Here is an 18,881-nt window from a genome sequence, read left to right as displayed (position 1 = left end):
TTGGCCGAGACTGCAGGGTCCAAAGATGGTTTTTTTAGCAGAGGTTTTATAACCGCGTTCTTCCAGCCATCTGGATATATGCCAGTTTGGAACATGGCATTGCATATATCCGTGAGAGGGGAAGAAATTGCCTCATTTATGGCGTTCATCACCATCGGGGGACAGGGGTCAAGCGGGGAGCCTGCCTTGGTGGTGGCAATGAGCCTGCTAACCTTGTCAATAGTAACTGGCTGAAAGGAGGGGAAGGTGGCATATCCACCGTTAGCTTGATGGCTTGTCTCCCTGTTCTCTCCTCTAGGGTTTACGGTAAAGGATGAATAAATGTCCGCAACCTTAGTGGAAAAGAACATAGCCAAGGAGTCACATAATGTTTGTGAGGGTTCAATCCCAGGTCCTGAAGGGGGGTTGGACAAAGTGTTTACCACCGAAAACAGCTCTCTGGCTGAATTATGAGCGGTCTCAATTTGAGTAGAAAAGAAAACACTTTTTTGCGCAGCGATGGCCTTTTTATAAATTGCAAGTGCATCTTTATAGGATTGCTTTGCTACGGGGCAATACTGCTTGCGCCACCGCCTCTCCAAGTTCCTACAATGTTGTCGATGTAGCCTAAGCTCCTCAGTAAACCATTTTGCAGAAGGAGAGGTTCTGTTAGAGAAAATAAATTTCTCCGGGGCCACCTGATTAGCCGCATTCTGGATGCAGTCTTGGAACTGGGCTGTTAATACATCCGGGCTATTGCAACCTGTGAGTGGGGAGGAGGTCAGAATATCCATGAACCGTGGAATATCTGCGTTTTTCCATGGCCTAATTCCTATCCTACTTCTTGGTCTACGTTGAGGGGGGTTGGGGGCACGTGATTTTATGGTGAAGATGATAGCTTTGTGGTCAGACCATGCTAATGGCAGAACATCCACCATCATGATGTCGGGGTTGTTAGTAAATAAACCATCCAACGTATGTCCGGCTTGATGTGTTGGGCCCTTCACTAGTTGCTGTAGTCCCAAGGTTTGTAGATCATCAATAAGCTGCGCAGTATCATTGTTCTCCTGATCTTCAAGGGGAAAATTAAAATCACCCAGAATTAAATAGTCTGGGGATCCTATAATATGAACATTAAAATCGGAAAGAGTGGCTAGAAATTTGTTCCGTGTGCCTGGGGGTCTATACAGGAGAATCCCTTTAAGGGCTTGCTTGTGGTTGAGATTAATAGTGAATGTTGCAGATTCGCAATCTGGGCTCTGGATGAGGTCAAGTCTGGAGCGGTATGTATCCTTATAAATAATGGCTATACCGCCCCCTCTTCCAGTTGTTCTATCTTGCCTCGCCACACTATATCCTTCCGGGATTGCCTGACAAAAATCGGGACCTGAAGCATCGTCCCCCCAGGTTTCCGTGACAAAAAGTATGTCTAAGTCCTGGCCGAGGATGCATTCCCTGATGTGTAAACTGTGGCAAGGAAGGGAACGTACATTAATGAGTGCTGCCCGATATATAACTTTATGGTTGATGGTGAATCCTGTGTATAGTGCTTAGCCGTAGTCCAGTCAGCAGGTGACTAGGGCATGAGTGACAGCTTCCTGGTGTTGACGAGGAGCCATCTGAAGACCTTTCAGAGCAGGCGAAGGGTGTGGAAGCAGGCAGACGTGACTGCCTTGATCTGGGGTTTCATGGTGAGTTTGCTGTCCACGATGATGTCGAGGTTGCAGGTGGAGTCTGTCGCTGTGGGTCCGAGTTTAAAAGGAAACCAGGTGTCGTTTCACAGGGAAGTATTGTTTCCAAAAATCAGCACCTCCGTCGTGTCCGTGTTGAGCTTCAGGCAGTTGATCTTCATCCAGTCGGTGAGGCTCGTCATGCAGTTGTGGAAGTTGTTCCTAGCAGTCCAAGGGGCTGCTGGGAGTGAGAGGGTGAGCTGGGTGCCATCTGTGTAGAATATGATGTTAAGGCTGTAGGTTATGATGATGTTCGTCAGGGTGTTGAACAGGGTGGGGCTGAGGGGTGAGCCTTCTGGGACACAGCAGATGATGCTCTTCGATTCTGAAGTGAAGGGTGGAAGGCAGATTCTCTGGGTTCGTCCTTTGAGAAGGGATGCAAACCATTTGAGGGCATCTCCCTGGATCCCAATGTGGCAGAGTCTCTTGATAAGGGTGTGGTGGGATACAGTATCGAACGCTGCTCATAGCTTCTTTCTCTCCCCGATCGAGGAGGTTGCTGATGTCATTGGTGGCAGCGGTCAGGGCGGTCTTGGTGCTATAGTTGGTGCTGAAGCCGGTTTGGGAGGTGTCCAGCAGGTTATTTCTCTCTAGGTGTTCTGTAAGTTGGTGGTTGATGACCTTTTCAAGCTCTTCCTGTCTCACTTTTCTTGTGCTTTTCTAAATCCAAATTTACCATGGGTTGGATTTTTACTAAATAAGAAAAACAGTGATTGAGAGGACTTAGTAGATTTTTCTATGCCAAAGTTACAAAAATAGTTCTTTAACTGTAATTTTGCTTTTCTTATAGAACAAGCCACAGCACGTATACATTGCAGACTAGTCGCAGTAGGGGCATGTCAACCTTGCATACTGACAAGTCCCACTTCTAAATTCTAGGACACACTACCATATGGGCTGTAAAGTGTACTTAGGGGTGACGTAAGTAGGTTCCTCAAAAAGGTTACTTTGACAGGTCTGTCTGAATGTTTAAAAGCTGCAGCCGTCCCTCTAGATGTGTAGGCCTCAAACCGTGTTTCCCTAGTAGGCCTTGTGACTGGCACAATAGATGCTGCAGTCCACAGGTGACATTCACATCCAGGGCATGGGTGAATTTCCTGCACCATATACTATAGGCTTATTGGAAAGGTAAATATTCCAATTGGAGGTTGCCCAATGTTACCATCTTTTTATTGGTTAGAGCTCGTCCCGTGGAGACTGAACCTCTGTGTGGAGAGTTTAAAAACCAGCAGCTTCAGTCCACAAAAAGTTAGGGTGACCACTCATTTTCCCCAACAATGAATACAGCTTACTGCTACGTATATTAGATTATGATAGCATGTTTTGTTTTCGGTATTATGATTTTGTACACGTTATGTTACCCTGACCAGTGATCTTCATTCATGTGATCGTACTGTCTGCAGAGGCCAGGTTATCCTTCTTTAACTCATCCGCCTCTTCCTCTTCTCTTTGTTCCCACGGGCAGGAAGTGACGGAGAAGAGCGAACGGATAGCTCAGCTGGAAATGGAGAAAGCAGCTCTGTGCAAGCAGCTCCAGGAAAAACGGGCTTACAGACCCTCCAGCCACAAGGGGGCCACCTTCATCTAACAGACACTGTGACGTCACTTCCTGCTACCGCCTCCTCTAATGGAAAGTGACATCACTTCCTGCAGCTGTCATGGGATTGTTAAAAAGTCTGCAGAGCCACTTTGACTTTACCAAATGCTGTCTCCAAGGAGGAACTGTCCAAAGGATTTTTAAACCCTCTGCGGAGAAAAATGTAACATTTCATGCTCAACGAGCCACTGTGACATCACTTCCTGCAGCTTCCAAGGATTGTTACCCCCTTCTTTCCACAGGAGGAGCTACTGTGATATAATTTGTTATAATCTTCATGGAGCTATGCAGCCCCCAACTCGAAGCCACTGTGACCTCATTTATTGTATTCATCAATGAATTGTTAGACCGACGAGGTGTCTTTATGACATCACTTCCTGTGACTACCAAGGAATTGTTTATCTGTGTGAGCTCATGGAAATCTTCATTCAGAAGCAATGGGAACATAACTTCCTGCATGCTCCAAGGGGTTGAGACCTGTGAGCAGCCACAGTGACTTCACTTCCACGGTTTCCAATGGATTATTGAGCCTGTGCTTATGGAAATCTCTTTCGTGTAGGAGCCGCAGGATAATCCTTCCAACAGTCTCAACCGGATCCCTTATCACTATTAACAGTGTAGACTTTGCTAACCTACTAGCTACAGGCGTGTTCCTTCCTATCGCCTTGAAGCAAATTGTCAACCCTTCAAACAGCAGTTATTTAGGAACTACAGTGGCATCGCTTGCTCCCGCCTCTGAGGCATTGGTCAAAACTTTGACCCACACAAAGGCGGCCTGCACCGAGATACCAGCGTAACATCGGCTACTTCTGGCTTGAATGGTTTCTTCATCCCTTGGAGCCGAATAGAATCCACTTTTACCCATCAGCCACATTGATGTCACTTCCTGTGCTTGTCAAATAATTGATTAAAACACTTAATCAGATGAAACCTGCCTACATCTAGGCATCCAAGATACATCACTTCCTGGTGCCTCCAAAGGAGTTTCAACCATTTCAGTCACATTGGTTCCTCTGTCACCTAGGAGCTGCAGTCACATCACTTCCTGCTGCCTTCAAAGACTGTTCAACCCATTGAGCCATAGTGTATCCATTATTTCCTGGGCACTACAGTGACAAACATCTCTACTTGATGCCCTAAAGGATTGTTTTTCAAGGTGTAAGGAAAAACAAGTGCTCAGTACGTGGCGTCTTCAGTTGCACCTCATGTGGCTACAATGTTTTATTGTGAAGAGAGACCTTAGCAGTGAATCCTGCTCCCAGCAGGGGCGTGGCAGTGCGGAAACTGTTTCAATCTAGAATATAATCATTTTACAAATTGATGATTTCTTCAGTCCTTAACATCTACTCTCTCAATCTATAAATCAAACTGTAATGGCCGCCACGCCAAGTCATTGAACAGACTGCAGAGGAATCTCACAGTGACTCCCAATCCATCATGGCTGCCATGGTGGTAGATTTATTGAGGCAAGTACAACAGGAGACGTCTCCTGGTGCTAAGCAAACCCCAGTGGTTACTGTATTTATGGACCCCACTCTCCAAGCAGCATTTTATGGTGCACAGTGGAATCCCACTCTGCGTTCCATACGATGGCTGACTGACCTTTACGGACACTGTCCTACGCAATGATATGCGTTTATGGCAAGCTACTGACTACATGTCACTTTGGTGCTAAATAAGTTCACATATCAAAAGGCTGCAAAAGATCTATCTTATGAAGCAATAACATAGATAAGATAACATTTATTTTGTTTTATTTATTTTTGGTGTTTTGTAAAGCGCGAACATGACCCAAGGGTATCAGAGCGCTGTGCATATGATAGATAAATATAAACAAGGAGCTGATACATAGAGCAACTCTTCTAGAGATCTGATTGAAGCCGTCAGATCACAGGACGGTTCCCAGTGTGCAGTATTCGACTTGTCATACTTCTAAGGATTGCAAAGTACAGTTAAGTTGCTTTATTTTTGAACCTGTTACTACATTGCTTTTAAGTTACACTGGTATGTAGCACCAAGGTATTATATTAGCCACTATTGTTGAGTTGTAATTTATTTAAAATTTGAAAAGGTTTTTTTGATTGGCAGCTACAGCAACAAATATGCTGGGATGAGCTACGCGGCCCAGAATACTTTGGGACCACCTGCTGAACGTTTGAAACCAAAGAGAACCTTCTCTCACCAGGGCAAGAGATACCAGGTGGAAATAAACCTGTGCTAAAAACCTCAGAGTCTGTTTTTCATGGAACGTGTGAGAGCACTGCAGAAACCTATAGTCAAGAACCTTACACTATGCCTTTCCCTCAATTGTTGACTAACCTGCCAATAAAGCACGCCCATCCTGCAAAATGTGTGGCCAACATGCATGGCGTTTGTAGATCATAAATGGACACACAACATAGAGGCACACATTCAAGCATGGACAATGCACGCTCATACATACACATCAGCACACCATACAGGCACCGAAACACACAGACATGGAGGCTCCTACTCCAACAAATTGGCACGGTATAAACTATACTGTATCGTGCTTACCAAATACCATTATAATAATAAACGTACTCCTGTGGACACACTTACAGGTGCCCATATACATAGGGCAATAGACATACATGCACCCATGTACACAGACAACAAATACAGGCATACATACACACTTTACAAAAGGCATGCACACCCATAGTCGTTCACACATAGGCACCTATAGCACATACAAGCAAAACACACACAGGCAGATGCACACACAGACAACAAGCATAAAGGCTCTGTAGATACATGGGGCCATACACAGGAAGCACACAGGAAACAGCAGCATCCCAACCCATGGTTTATCATTCACTGCACCACTCTTGACAGTGGCCGCCTGATGCACAACAATACAGACCCTGTCTGTCAGGGGAACTGCTCATCCCTGAGGCATAGCTTGGATCTGGTGCGACAGAGGAAGGGACCCACGCCTGGGCTTACTCTTGGCCTCACACATCATGGAACACGTATGCTCACGCGTTTCTAATGGAGCCTCTTGATTCTCAGACAATTCTCTATCATGGGAGGCGCCCACTCCACTGACATTCTAAGCATCAGGAAGGGGGGAGAAAGGTATCCACCAGTGATTCATGTTTGTGTTTGTCAAGGTGAGGCTTACAAAGGACCAATACATTGCTGTCTTGTCCTTAAGGGAAGGGAAACTGACCTGTACAGCCATGACGTAGAACCTGTGTGTCATAATCAAGCGACCAGTAGAGGTGGTTCTGCTCCCACTGATGAGTAAGTAGTAGCAGCCTTTGCTCCCAGCATTGTAGGGCTGCGGGCATCCTAGGAGCGTGCAATAGAAGAAAGTGTGATTGCAATCTTCATAAAGGGTTGAGATGTGGACCAGCACGTGTGAGCTGTGCTTTCAGGAGTGATCTCCAACGTAGCACTGGTGCTGGAAGAAAGCTGTTGTTACTGCTCACAGGAACAGACCCAGTACAAACGATGCTTAGGGAGCAGCTGGCTGCATGCAGTTTAGTCATCTGTGGCTGCCCGCGGCCCACACAGGGGCCACCCATAGGAGGGCGGCCGCCTTAGTGCCACATGATGGCATACAACTACATCCTAGTGGTTGGCATCCTCTCTGGGTCCAGCACACCTGCGTCATTTCCGGTGTGCCAGGGGGTGGGGAGCCAGGTATATTTACTTCTCCCACCCACCTGGTGCTCTCTTTCCGCCAAGCCTTCATGCCGGTTGGTCCTGTTGTGGCAGGCATGGACCTCTTTTTGTTGGACCTGGGCGACGCCCTGGAATCAGCTGGGCATAAGTAGGAATGGGGGCCACACCTAGAGCTGTGAAGGAGTTACAGGGTAATCCAGAGGCTGAATGGTACATAGGGGTACCCTCTTCAGAAGCACAACAAGGGTGCACATGCCAAAAAGCCCCAGGACGTCCTTACAGCAGGACCCTTGAGGAACGACAGAGCCCCATTAGTCCAACAGGCGGTTGTAAACCTGAGCATCGAGGGCTTGCCTGGATACGCTCCGCTCCCTCAAGGGGAGTGAGTAAATAGGTGGACTGGTGGAGCACAGGTAGTAAGGGGTAACCCCCCAAAATTGGTGATCACCGATTGGTTAGGGCCACGGTGCAATTTGGCTCTTCAGGTGGGCAGGGCAGCTTAGGCGTGTCTCTGCTGCCTGCCGTTGGATCGCTCGTAAGTTGATCCACTGTGTCGGCATATTTCAATATGCAAATAAACCTGCAGCAATTTTTCTCCACAAAAAAGTGTCTGGTGTGTTTTATTTTATCAGGAGATTGCTGTATTTGTGGGGGGGGGGAGTCTGTTGCCGATATTGGCACTATGTGGCTGCCCGCGGACCACGCAGGGGGCCCCCATAGGAGGGCGGTCGTCTTCGTGACGCATGATGGCATACAACTACATACTAGTGTTTGGGACCCTCTATTAGTCCGGCGTGCCCGCATCATTTCCAGTGCACCAAGGGGTGGGTAACCAGGTATATTTACCTCTCCCGCCCACCTGGCGCTCTCTTTTCGCCAAGCCTTCACGCCGTTTCCCTCCCTACCGTTTATCCGGCGTGTCTACTGGAGGGTGGTTGATGGGGGAGGCTGTCAACTTGTTATTTTGTGTTGCAGGCAGAGTTACAGGGCGATCCAGAGGCTTGATGGTACATAGGGGTACCCTCTTCAGGAGCACAACAAGGGTGCAAATGTCAAAGAGCCCCAGGAAGTCCTTACGGCAGGACCCTGGAGGAACGACGGCTCCCCGTTAGTCCTAGGGGCGGTTGTAAACCGGAGCAACCGGGGGCTTGCCTGGATATGCTCTGCCCCTTCAAGGGGCGTGAGTAAATGGGTGGACTGGTGGTCTACAGGTAGCAAGGGGTAACCCCCCCAAAATTGACTAGAGAGCAGCAGAGAGCAGCTAGAGAGCAGCAGAGCGGAGCAGAGCAGCAAACGATCGAGACGGCAAGTTTGGGAGCTGCGAGCTGGAGACAGGAGGAGGCTGCGGCGGCGGCGTTGTCTCCAACAGTTTCGACAGTTTCGAGGTTTTTATGGTTCTCGTGACTCTGTGGCAGTAGAGGAAGCAACAGCACTAGCGGGGCACTGAAAGGAGCACGACCGGGGCTGCAGTCCGGGGCTGCAGATTCGGATTGCGAGCCCGAGCAAAATCAGCAGGACCACAATGCTGGATTACATTGCGAGTCGACCACGAGTGGGATGAAGGAGAGAGGAAGTGGTGGCTCTAACTACTGGACGGCACAGCCCCGAACATCCAAGTGAGTGCAGCAAGCAGCAGCGAGCGGCGAGCAGTGAGCGCAGCACTGTGCACCACTGCAGGACGGCTACCTTCGAGTGGGGTGAGAGGCGTGCCGGGACCCCTGCAGCCGGTGTGCGTCCACCTGAGGCAGTCACAATAGAGGTGGCTTGACCAGGTCGGCAGCAGCCTCTGTCCAGTTGCGTGTCCGGTTGCGTGTGCACTGCTCACCTGTACTACAGACTCGCTTTAGTACATACATAGGTGCAGACAGCGAGGACTTGGGGACTGGCTCAGGGACTGGCTCAAGGAGCAAAGGGCACTCAAAGCAATCTCCCCTGAATCCCCTCTGAATCCACAGCACCAGCAGCAGTAAGAAGGGGGCAACGACCCAAAAGAATAACAGGCACTGCCTATCATAAATCAATTGTAAAACGCAATTCTCAGCTCACTATCTCACCTGGCCTGACCTGTCCTGACCGGACTTGACCGGGCAGCTGCTTGTTCGCTTGCATAATCATGAGGTCTGGTCGGGTACGGGTGTTGAAGACCGCAGCTCGAAGAAAAAAGGGCAAAGGAGACCCTTCTTTGGACCCCACAGACCAAAGCAACGAGGAACCGGTGCTAATTTCAATAGCAAGTGAGCCCAGTGCAGGAGAGCCACATGCAGCGAAGCCCAAGCTGCCAACGGTCCAGCCAAAAATTTACACAAAATTCAACTTTATAAAGGATGTAGGGGCCGCCCTGTACTCCAGTATTAACAAGGAGAAAGGTCTTCAGACACCTCTATTACCAGAACAAGCACTAGATATAGGATCACTGCAAGGGCAGACAGCCCAACCAAAACTACAGACTCTGCAGAAGCAGCAAACACATGCACAAGTACACAATCAAGTGTACACTCACTCTGCGCCAGAAAAATGGGAGACCCCTTTACACCATCCAACAACTGCTCTGCTCATCAATATAACCTCACCTATAAGGATGGTCTCCTCAACGGAAGGGCCTTCAACAAAAATTAATAACGAGAACCCGTTTAACCAACTTAAAATTGGGTCTTCAACTCCAACATCCACTCCCCCAGACAGCCCTTTAGTGTATCAGAAGGCGCAGTGTACAAATTCGTCAGAAGATGCAAAACCTACGGGCTCAACCCAAAGAGATTCTGAGGCATCAACAAACATACCAGATCTCAAGGAGCGGCAGCTCCTACTACAATCGACAAAACAGCACTCATTTTCACCAGCCAGCATTACACTGGTACCAACTTCGCCGATACCAGCAGAAATTCCTGAATCTACTCAGGCCCCAAGGCCAACAAGTGGAGGTCCACATCCAACTCCAACAAATCTAGAGACTAACCAGAAAAACCAGGTGGGCTTAACAGCCTCCAGGCCAGACACTGAGTTGTCTCATCAGGACTCCCCAGGGCCCACCGAAGGGGCAGCCACTAGTTTCGAGTCCTCAAATGTTCACACCAATGAAAGGGCAATTACACCATGTGGCGACGCCGAAAATATTAGATTCATCAGCCAACACAATCAAAAGCCTACATCTCCCCCAAACAATCCAAACTTCTCAAGGCAGGAGGAAGATCGGACTGCCTTGTCATATTTAGGAACTCAGGAATGGGAGGACATGTTGGCAACATATTCCCCAGCTCAAAATCAGGACCCTCCCCCGTCAAAGCTGAATCACTCACAGATTGTATCAACAGATTCTCAAGCACCGGGGGGGAGGAGGGAAGGTGGCTTCAAGGAGCAGGCGCAGCGGGACACAAATGTGCAAAACGAAGGCGTCTGGGTCTCCCTTCTAAAAACAATGCAGTTGTCAGTGGAGGCGCTACAATATCAATCTGACAAGATGGACACACAGCTCACACTACTAAATACACTGGCAGTGTTCACATCAGGTATTGATGAAAAATTGGGCGACCTAAATTCATTAATAGGAAGGGCACAAACAGCATCATACCTCCAATGCGGGTGCAGTGAAATTGTGGATAAACTGTCAACCCTCCCGACAATGCTCTCTACCATGCTTAAGGAGCTGAAGGAAAAACCACCCGACGCTCCCAGAGACAAGTGCTTCGCTAATGATAGCAACGCACCCTCGACAGCAGAAACAACGTCCGAGCAACCCGGCAAATTAATTGTAACAGGCTTACTGCAAAGGGAAAGCACTTTAAACAGCACCGGCGAATCGCAAAAGGCAATAAAGACAACTCCGGGAGTGACTACACTGAACGCCAAACAACGTCGCCAGCTAAAAAGAAAAGGCCGCAACCAGAAACCGATATTGAAGCAAGCACAGACATATCCAATTTTCATCAAACAAAGTTCAAACTTAATTACACGTACCACAGAGGATGGAAACCAAGGAGGAATGACCCTCATAGGGTTACACCCCCAAACAGCAGCATCCCTTAACCCAGATGCTAAGCCAATAAGACCAAAGGAAGCCCTTCCTAAGCAAGACAAAACAGACTTATACACAGTACATGGAAAAACAACCAGCATAACCAGTCGTGGCCCTTCGCTTCCTAACACCAGTTCTAAGTCATATAGCCACGCCGGCCGGCCTGAGCAACAGGAACCAATGTCCCAAGTTGAGAAGCCTCCCCAGGGGAGCACTGGGCAGGAAACTGGGCTAAAAATCACCATCTACCGGGCGGTCAACGAAGTAATGGGGGAAGAGAAGACCGGTACATCACAGACAGAGGCACTCGCAACAGAGGGAAATCATGCAAGGACATTACCGGACCAGCTGAACCAACTCCCTCTCCCTAGGCAAGCCCAGATCCAGCAGGGAATAACACCTGCCACAGTTGGATACAATGAACCAGTAAAGAGAAAGCTTCGCATTCCCCAGGAAATGGCACTTCTGCCAGAGGAAAATCAAGCCAGGATAGTCCCCGACCAAACCCCACAGCCTGCTCCCATCGGGCAAGCTCAGACACCTCCGGGAATCACAATCCCGGCAATAACCATGAAGAGTGCCCCCAACGATCTTTGTGCAGCAGTGCAACAAGAGCAGAAAATGTTTAATCACCATGCTCAACAAAACATTGTCCCCTACCAAACAGGCACTCGGGAAAGCACAGTTCATCCGTCAAACGATCAGATGCCGCATAAGAGCTACATACTGCTCAAACCTGAATACATCACGAAAGGTCGCCAAGATGTGCTGAATCGTGGGAATATACTAAAACTACTTCAGGCAATTCCCACCTTGAACGATCTAAATACTTTAGACCTGCTTTCAATTGAGTTCCTCCCCGCCGATTATCCAGGAAAACCGGAAATAACAAGAGCACTATGGAAATCAGCGGTAATAGCACAAAGAATATTAAATCACCACACCACCTTTAAGGATTGGGGCATTCAAATCAGCCCCTACCATCCTCCAGCTTACCCGGCACCGCTAATAACCAATAGCACAAGCCAAGTACAACAAAAAAGTTTCCGGCCTTCCACCTCGATTCTAAAAGGGGCCCTTGGCCACTCGGAGCCAAGAAGGGCTGATAATCGAGGTAAACAATTCTCGCCGTTAAGGGCGGAACTTTCAAGCAGATGGAATTCTAGCCTTTTAGACCAATGTGTCAGAACAATAACTCTCACGCCAGTGCCACAATGACATACTAACTACGTAACTCAGGACAAAGTAGTGTCGAAAGCAGCAACAATTCGCCTTTGCTCGTGGAACGTAAATGGTTTGGCAGCAAAAACTGAGGACTCCGATTTCCTCCAATACCTGAACAATTTCGATATCATTATGCTACAGGAAACATGGCTCATAGAACCAATGCAAATTCAAGGTTTCCGCTGTTTCGCGCGCCCCGCCACTAAGGGGAGTAAAATGGGCCACGCCTCAGGGGGGCTGGCGACATATATCTCAATATCATCTATACTAACAGCGAAACTAACGGGGCCGGAGAATGATGTAGCATTACCAGTTAAACTCACCCTCCCATGGGCAGAGGCAAAGTCTGAAGTAATTCTGTTCAATGTCTACATCCACCCGAAACGAACATCAACTGACACAGTAAAACTAATAGAACTAATATCCTCACATGCAGACTGCTCAGAAGCCTCAAATTTCATTTTATCAGGAGACATGAATTTATTCTTAATGGGATCATCCGAATCAAAGGAAGTCTCTCTCCAATCACTACACTACAATTTACCTGAGCAAAGCACCTTTCCCCACGGGAGGCCAAACAAGACAAATCGCCACTTTCTGGAAGACCTGGAACACTTAAACCTGAGGGCCCTTAATGGAAGAACAGATAATGATACTCCTCCAGCAGCAAGCTACCTCACTGAGCGATCAAGCTCGCTTATAGACTATACATTTGTTAGCCTTCCACTGTGGCAACATGTAACAGGCTTCAAAATGGGCGATATAGGAGACAGTGATCACCGCCCCCAGGAGGCCTCCCTAGTGGGCACAGCTACGAACAAAATTCTCCCCGCTCTACAATTAGGCTCAAGTTACACAACCAATTACAAGAGGATTAAGTTCTCGACAGAATCAATAAAGACCTTGACAGAAACAGCAATCAATCTGAAATTGGCTCAAACACCTGGCGAAAACCAGATAAATTCCTGGGAACGCTTTACAAGCAACCTCAGCTCTCTAAAGGCAACAGCTACAACACAAAGGATCTCACATGGGCAGTCACAACCGATCAATCTATCCATGAGCCAAAGAAAACAATTAAAAGGACTCAAAAAATCATTAAACGGCTCGCTAAGATCTTTACACCACGACCCATGTAACATTACACTCATTTCCAATGTGCGGGAACAGAGAACCAAACTAAAGAGGCTGAAATGGAATATTAACAACAACAATGAACAGGACCTCTGGGTAAAACTCTTGCACAACATCAAGCACAACGCCAGTGATAGATTCTGGAAAACAGTAAACAAGATAACAAACCCGAACCGTGTGGGCCCCACCTCCTACATATTAGAAGAAACATGGGCAACCTATTTAAAATCTCACTTCAGTGCCCAAAGCTTCACTGCCTCAACGCCGGGGAAGATCAAAATAGCGGAGCACATAGTTGACACCATCGATTGTAGTAGGGAAAGTGCTAGCTTCCCCCCCGCAAACTCTACAGCTGGTTCATGTGTAAAGGCAACCAGCATACCCGCTGGAGTTAAACAACACAGCAAAAAAAGTACACCCGTCAATGAACAGCACTTAATTAAAAAACAGATCAAGAAGGGAAAAAAGGATGGAGCTCCAGGGCCGAATGGTATTCCACCAGCAGTGTTCAAAGAAAAACCAGAGGATTGGGCAAAAATACTGCACTCACTATTTCTTGAAGTACGACATCTGAGCATAATTCCAGACTCTTGGAAAGGGTCGATAATTGTGCCAATCCATAAAACGGGCAGCAAGAAACAACCAGCCAATTACCGATTAGTAGCCCTGATCGACAATGAAGCTAAATACTTTGCGGGTACACTGCTGGAGGAATTGACAACTTGGGCGGAAAACAAAGAAATAATTCCGCTTAACCAGACAGGATTTCGAAAAAGCACCGGCACAATAACTAACATCATGGCAATGTCAATGCTAATGGACATGGCAAAAACCAAGCACATGCAGCTTCACGCTTGTTTCATTGATTACAGTGCCGCGTTTGATAATGTGGACAGGTCCAAACTATGGGCGAAGCTAGCCAGATGGGGTATTTCCAACAATCTTCTATCACTGATCATGCTCCTACACTCCAACACCTGGGTTCAAGTAAAATTGGGCTCAGGAACGCATCTTTCAAGGAAAATTCAAACAACGAAAGGGTTGAAACAGGGCTGCGTGCTGGCCCCCACGCTATTCAACCTATTCATGGCAGACTTAACCCCGGCACTTAACAACTGCAACTCGCACCCACCCAGGTTAGGGGGCTCCCCAATATCTAATCTACTCTATGCGGACGACGTGGTCCTACTCAGCTACACCGCAGTGGGCCTGCAACATCTCTTGAACTGTCTAGAGGTCTATGCAAAAGAAAATTGTCTCTCAATAAACTTAAACAAAACAAGGTCCATGACAATAAACAAGAAACGAAAAAAGCCCTATCAGTGGCGCCTGGGTAATAAACATGTCGAGTCAGCAGAGGCTTACAAATACCTGGGTATATATATAGACAAAGATGGCCTAGCTAACAGCCAGCAACAGGAGATCAAAAGGAAAGGGATGATTCTTGCACTCTCTCTGAAGGGAGTCTCAGCCAAATTACTGGGCCCTACTCTGAATCCACTTTTGATGGTAGCCCGGGCCAAAATATTGCCTTCTATTACTTACGGCACTGAGGCACTGTGTGGGAGAGTCAGCAATCTGCTGGACAAAACAGTTGTTAAAGCATATAGAACATTGTTCAGCCTCCCGACCTACACTTCACCGGCACAAATTCGTCTGGAATTTGGCCTTATAAAGCAAACTTGGGCTAGCTACGGCGCTTTCATTAACTGCTGGCACAAGATTAGGACAGCAAACCCGAACACATTAAACTACCTCCTCTGGCAAGAGATTCAACAGAGGCCGAAATCACCCGTAGGCCAATATCTTGAGGAGGCTCTGACGATCACAGGCCTGTCCCCCTTATGGGACACACACTGCCTCCATTCGGCGTTCAAAAAAACGGTGTGGAAGACGCTGAAGACACTCTCCTTGCTAGAGGATAAGGCGACCTTCTCGCTCAGAGCGCATGCCTGGATGACCTTGGCCACATATAAGCACTTAGCCCCACAACACTACTTTAATCTGGGATATTCAAAAATACTAAAACAAAAATTTTTAAAGTTCAGACTTGGAGTGTTACCAACCACGCAGCAGCTTCCACCTTGGAAAAGGGAGCAGGCTTTCACTCTCTGTAGTCTGTGCAACAAGGACTCGGGCGACATCATTCATACAATCTGCACCTGCACTGAGCTGTGTCAAGAAAGGAGACAGCTGCTAAAAACTTGCTTTAATCAAAGAGGTATCAGGACAAGGAGACAAGCTGTCCTGGCATGCTTTGATCCCTCATCACCACAACTGAACACTAGGTTAGTTAAATTTCTCGAAGCAGCTCGTTTAAAAATGCCAAACTGATTGTCACTTTGTAGTCCATTGCGCTATGGGGGAAATTTTACTAAGTGATTGGATAAATCTTACAGCGGATTACAACCTCTCACAGGCAGTAAAGACAAAAACATCTGGGACATTTAAATTGTATTGACATTGAAACGTCTTTTGAAGGTCATGTTGCGACGCACATGAGGGAGCATTCACTTTTAAACATGGAACATTTTAATATGGTTGTATTAATTGTATGCATTGCAATGGTTTTAAGTAACTATGCAAATAAAGTTTTACCTTGCCCCCAAAATTGGTGAGCACCGATTGGTTGCAGCCACGGTGCAATTTGGCTCTTCTGGTGGGCAGGGCAGCTTAGGCGTGTCTGCGCTGCCTGCCCTTGGATCACCCGTAAGTTGCCCCACTGTGTTGGCATATTTCATTATACAAATAAACCTGCAGCAATCTTTCCCCACAAACAAGGTATCTGGTATGTTTTATTTTATCAGGAGATTGCTGTATTTGTGGGGCGGGGGTAGTGTGTTGCCAATATTGGCACTATGTTCAAGTGTGCTAATATCAAACAGCTATGGCGGTTTACCTGTGGGAATATGTACATACTGAGAATGTACCTTGAAAGTACCTTGGTGTTTGTTTAAGTCTAAGCCTGTAAAGTAGAGCCATATTTACCTTCCAAAAGGCCCTGGGAGGATCTGGGTGCCTGCCTCGAACAGCCCTTGGTGATGTCCCCGCAGCCAGTGTAAGTGATTGGTGGAGGCCCTGCTAAGTTTGTGTTGAGACCCATATCCACCAGCCTGCTTGTCTCGCTCTTGGTATGTGACTGGCGGAGAGCCCTGTGCAGCCTGTGTCAGGATCCACCAGCCAGCGTTTCCCCGGTGGGCTGTCAGGATGGAGGGGGGGGGGGGGGGGGGGGGGAGTGTGGTTTTGGGCCCTTGGGGCTGTTTTAGTTACCCTGGGCCGGCAATATCGACCCCTGTAACACAACTGTCTGAAATCGGCCCTAGCAAACAGCTCAGCAGCAACCCTCCCAGCCCCCATAAGGGGGCGGGCCTAGCAGTTTGCCAATGCTGGTTTCTGTCTCAGTCCAGCCCTGCATCTGTAAAGGAGCTTACTTCTGTGAATAAAATATTAATGTGACTTACGTGTGATGACGATATCATATTGAAGATTACAGCACTGGTGACGCGGGGAGCACAAAAAGGAAGCTTGAAGCCCAGATGGAGGATTTCTACTCGACAAAGTAATTTTAGACGACATTCCAGAGCTGTGGAAATCTGAAGAGCATTGTCATTTGCATAGCTGATACTGCGGTAGCTTACTGGGCAGTAAGGTCGACAAACTATTTATTTTTATTAACATTTTCCTAAGTAAATGATATTGTGGCCCAGCAGGTGTCGGCACAAGCCTATTGAAGTCCTGGCTGTGCGAAATTTTCATTGCTCCGAGCAACTAGCACCCCTGAGCGTATTGCTTTAATGATGCTGCCCCACTAAGAGCAAAACCAGTGCACTTCAAGAAAGTTGGTATGTAATTAATATTCAATAGATTCTCATTTTGCATTTCTTTCAGTTTTGTTGTTTCTTTTAGTTTCTATTTTCCCACTTCTGGAACTATGGAGAAAATAAGTGCTCCAGCATCTTTTTTGTCCAGTCCTGGAGAGCCAACACTTGAGTAGGAACAATAGAAGGAAGGTTTTGGTGGTTATTTGGAACCTATTGAAGGTGACAAATTTACAGAAAACATTGTTTGCGGTCTGAAGCAAGAAGTTTGCTTCATTAACCAAAAGTGGTACCAGATGGTGAAAGTGAAGATGACACGGATGTATATGATATGACTATTCAGCATTTGGAGCTACAGTATAAAATAAACTTATGTCGTAGCTATACACGCTTATGGGGAGAGGTCAATTGCCTAACAAATCTGTTCATTCTTTTGTTAGTGATCTGATGGTACTAGCTGCAAAGTGAGATTATGGTCGTTTAGGGATCAGATGATACGTGATCAGTTAGTGCACAAGGTAGCTGACATTACACTACAGGAGAAAGTGTTCTTGGTGGATGATTTGACGTCATGTAAAGCAATTTGAGGAGATGAAATTAGAAATGACAGAATTAACTCCTAAAGCTATAGAAGACGTACATTTAGTAAAATCAAGTGAACTAGCGAACAAACCTAGGAAAAGTGGGGAAACAAAACCCAAGATAATGAAATGAAACATTATAACTAAGGAGAAAGGGGAATTGTGTGTTTTAAATTAGCATAATTTGGTCATTATGCTAATGAAAGAACATGTCCTGCTGTTGGGCAGTTTTGTAGAAACTGCAAAGTTAAAGTTCACTTTGCTAGAATTTGCAAAAATAGGAATCACACTATTAATGATGAAGCTAGTGAACATGGTCAAATTAGAGAGGTTAAGCAAGATAGGAAAACTATGTTGGAAGAGTATATTCTAGGTGTGTATGAGGTGATAGAGAATAGGAAGGATGCACTGTTATGTCTGCTAGAAATTGGAGGGGTGGAAGTGAAGGTTATGTCAGATTCTGGGACAAGACATACCTTAATCGGAGATGATTTGTTGCACTGTTTTCCGAATGTAAGGATGCCTCCACCAGATATTAAACTGGTGGGATATGGGAACAAACCTATAGATGTGATTGGTTATTTTCTGTCGTCTTTGGTTTACAAAGGGAAACAATTGACACCAAGATATATGTTACCAAAGAAGGTTTATGTTTATTGGGGTGGCCACAACAAAGAGATGTAATGATTAAACTAGGGGCATATTATCTAGAACGGCGATAAAATTATTGCAGCTTTAGCGGCAGGAAACTGCTGCTAAAGCAGCGATAATGGGCTTGATAATATGCCCTTGTGAATTACCATAGCAGCCCAGGTTAACACCAGAACCTAGGCTGCTATGGGAATTAACAAGGACATATTATCAAGCCCATTATCGCAGCTTTAGCTGCAGTTTCCTGCTGCTAAAGCGGCGATAATTTTATCGCTGTTCTTGATAATATGCCCCTAGATTCCCAACCACCCTGAGCCAGTATTAGGGTTTGAAGATTTGATTGTGCAGGTAAGGATGGATAGTTTCAGGAACTGAGAAACATGTTCCCTTGAGTATTTTCATCTGATTTCGAATTTATAAAGCTTTTTGTACAAAAAAATTATTCTGAAAGAAGCAGTGGAAGCAAGAGTTCATACAGTTCACAATGTTCCCATATCAATG

General features: G+C 46.7%; 1 protein-coding gene across 1 annotated transcript in view; it reads left to right on the top strand.

Moving 5' to 3' along the window:
- The window catches only part of SAPCD1 (suppressor APC domain containing 1), a 225,074-nt gene extending 221,597 nt beyond the window's left edge, over positions 1 to 3,477 (top strand). The window contains exon 6 of the mRNA XM_086924650.1: positions 3,175 to 3,477. Coding sequence (XP_086780776.1) covers positions 3,175 to 3,297 — 123 coding nt within the window. The 3' untranslated portion in view covers positions 3,298 to 3,477. The remainder of the gene's footprint in view (positions 1 to 3,174) is intronic.
- The last annotated feature ends 15,404 nt before the right edge of the window (positions 3,478 to 18,881 follow it).

This window comes from Lissotriton vulgaris, chromosome 5, assembly GCF_964263255.1.
Source record: "Lissotriton vulgaris chromosome 5, aLisVul1.2, whole genome shotgun sequence".
Taxonomy (NCBI): Eukaryota; Metazoa; Chordata; class Amphibia; order Caudata; family Salamandridae; genus Lissotriton; species Lissotriton vulgaris.
The sequence above is the reverse complement of the archived record's forward strand: the minus strand, read 5'-3'. Positions and strand labels throughout refer to the sequence as shown.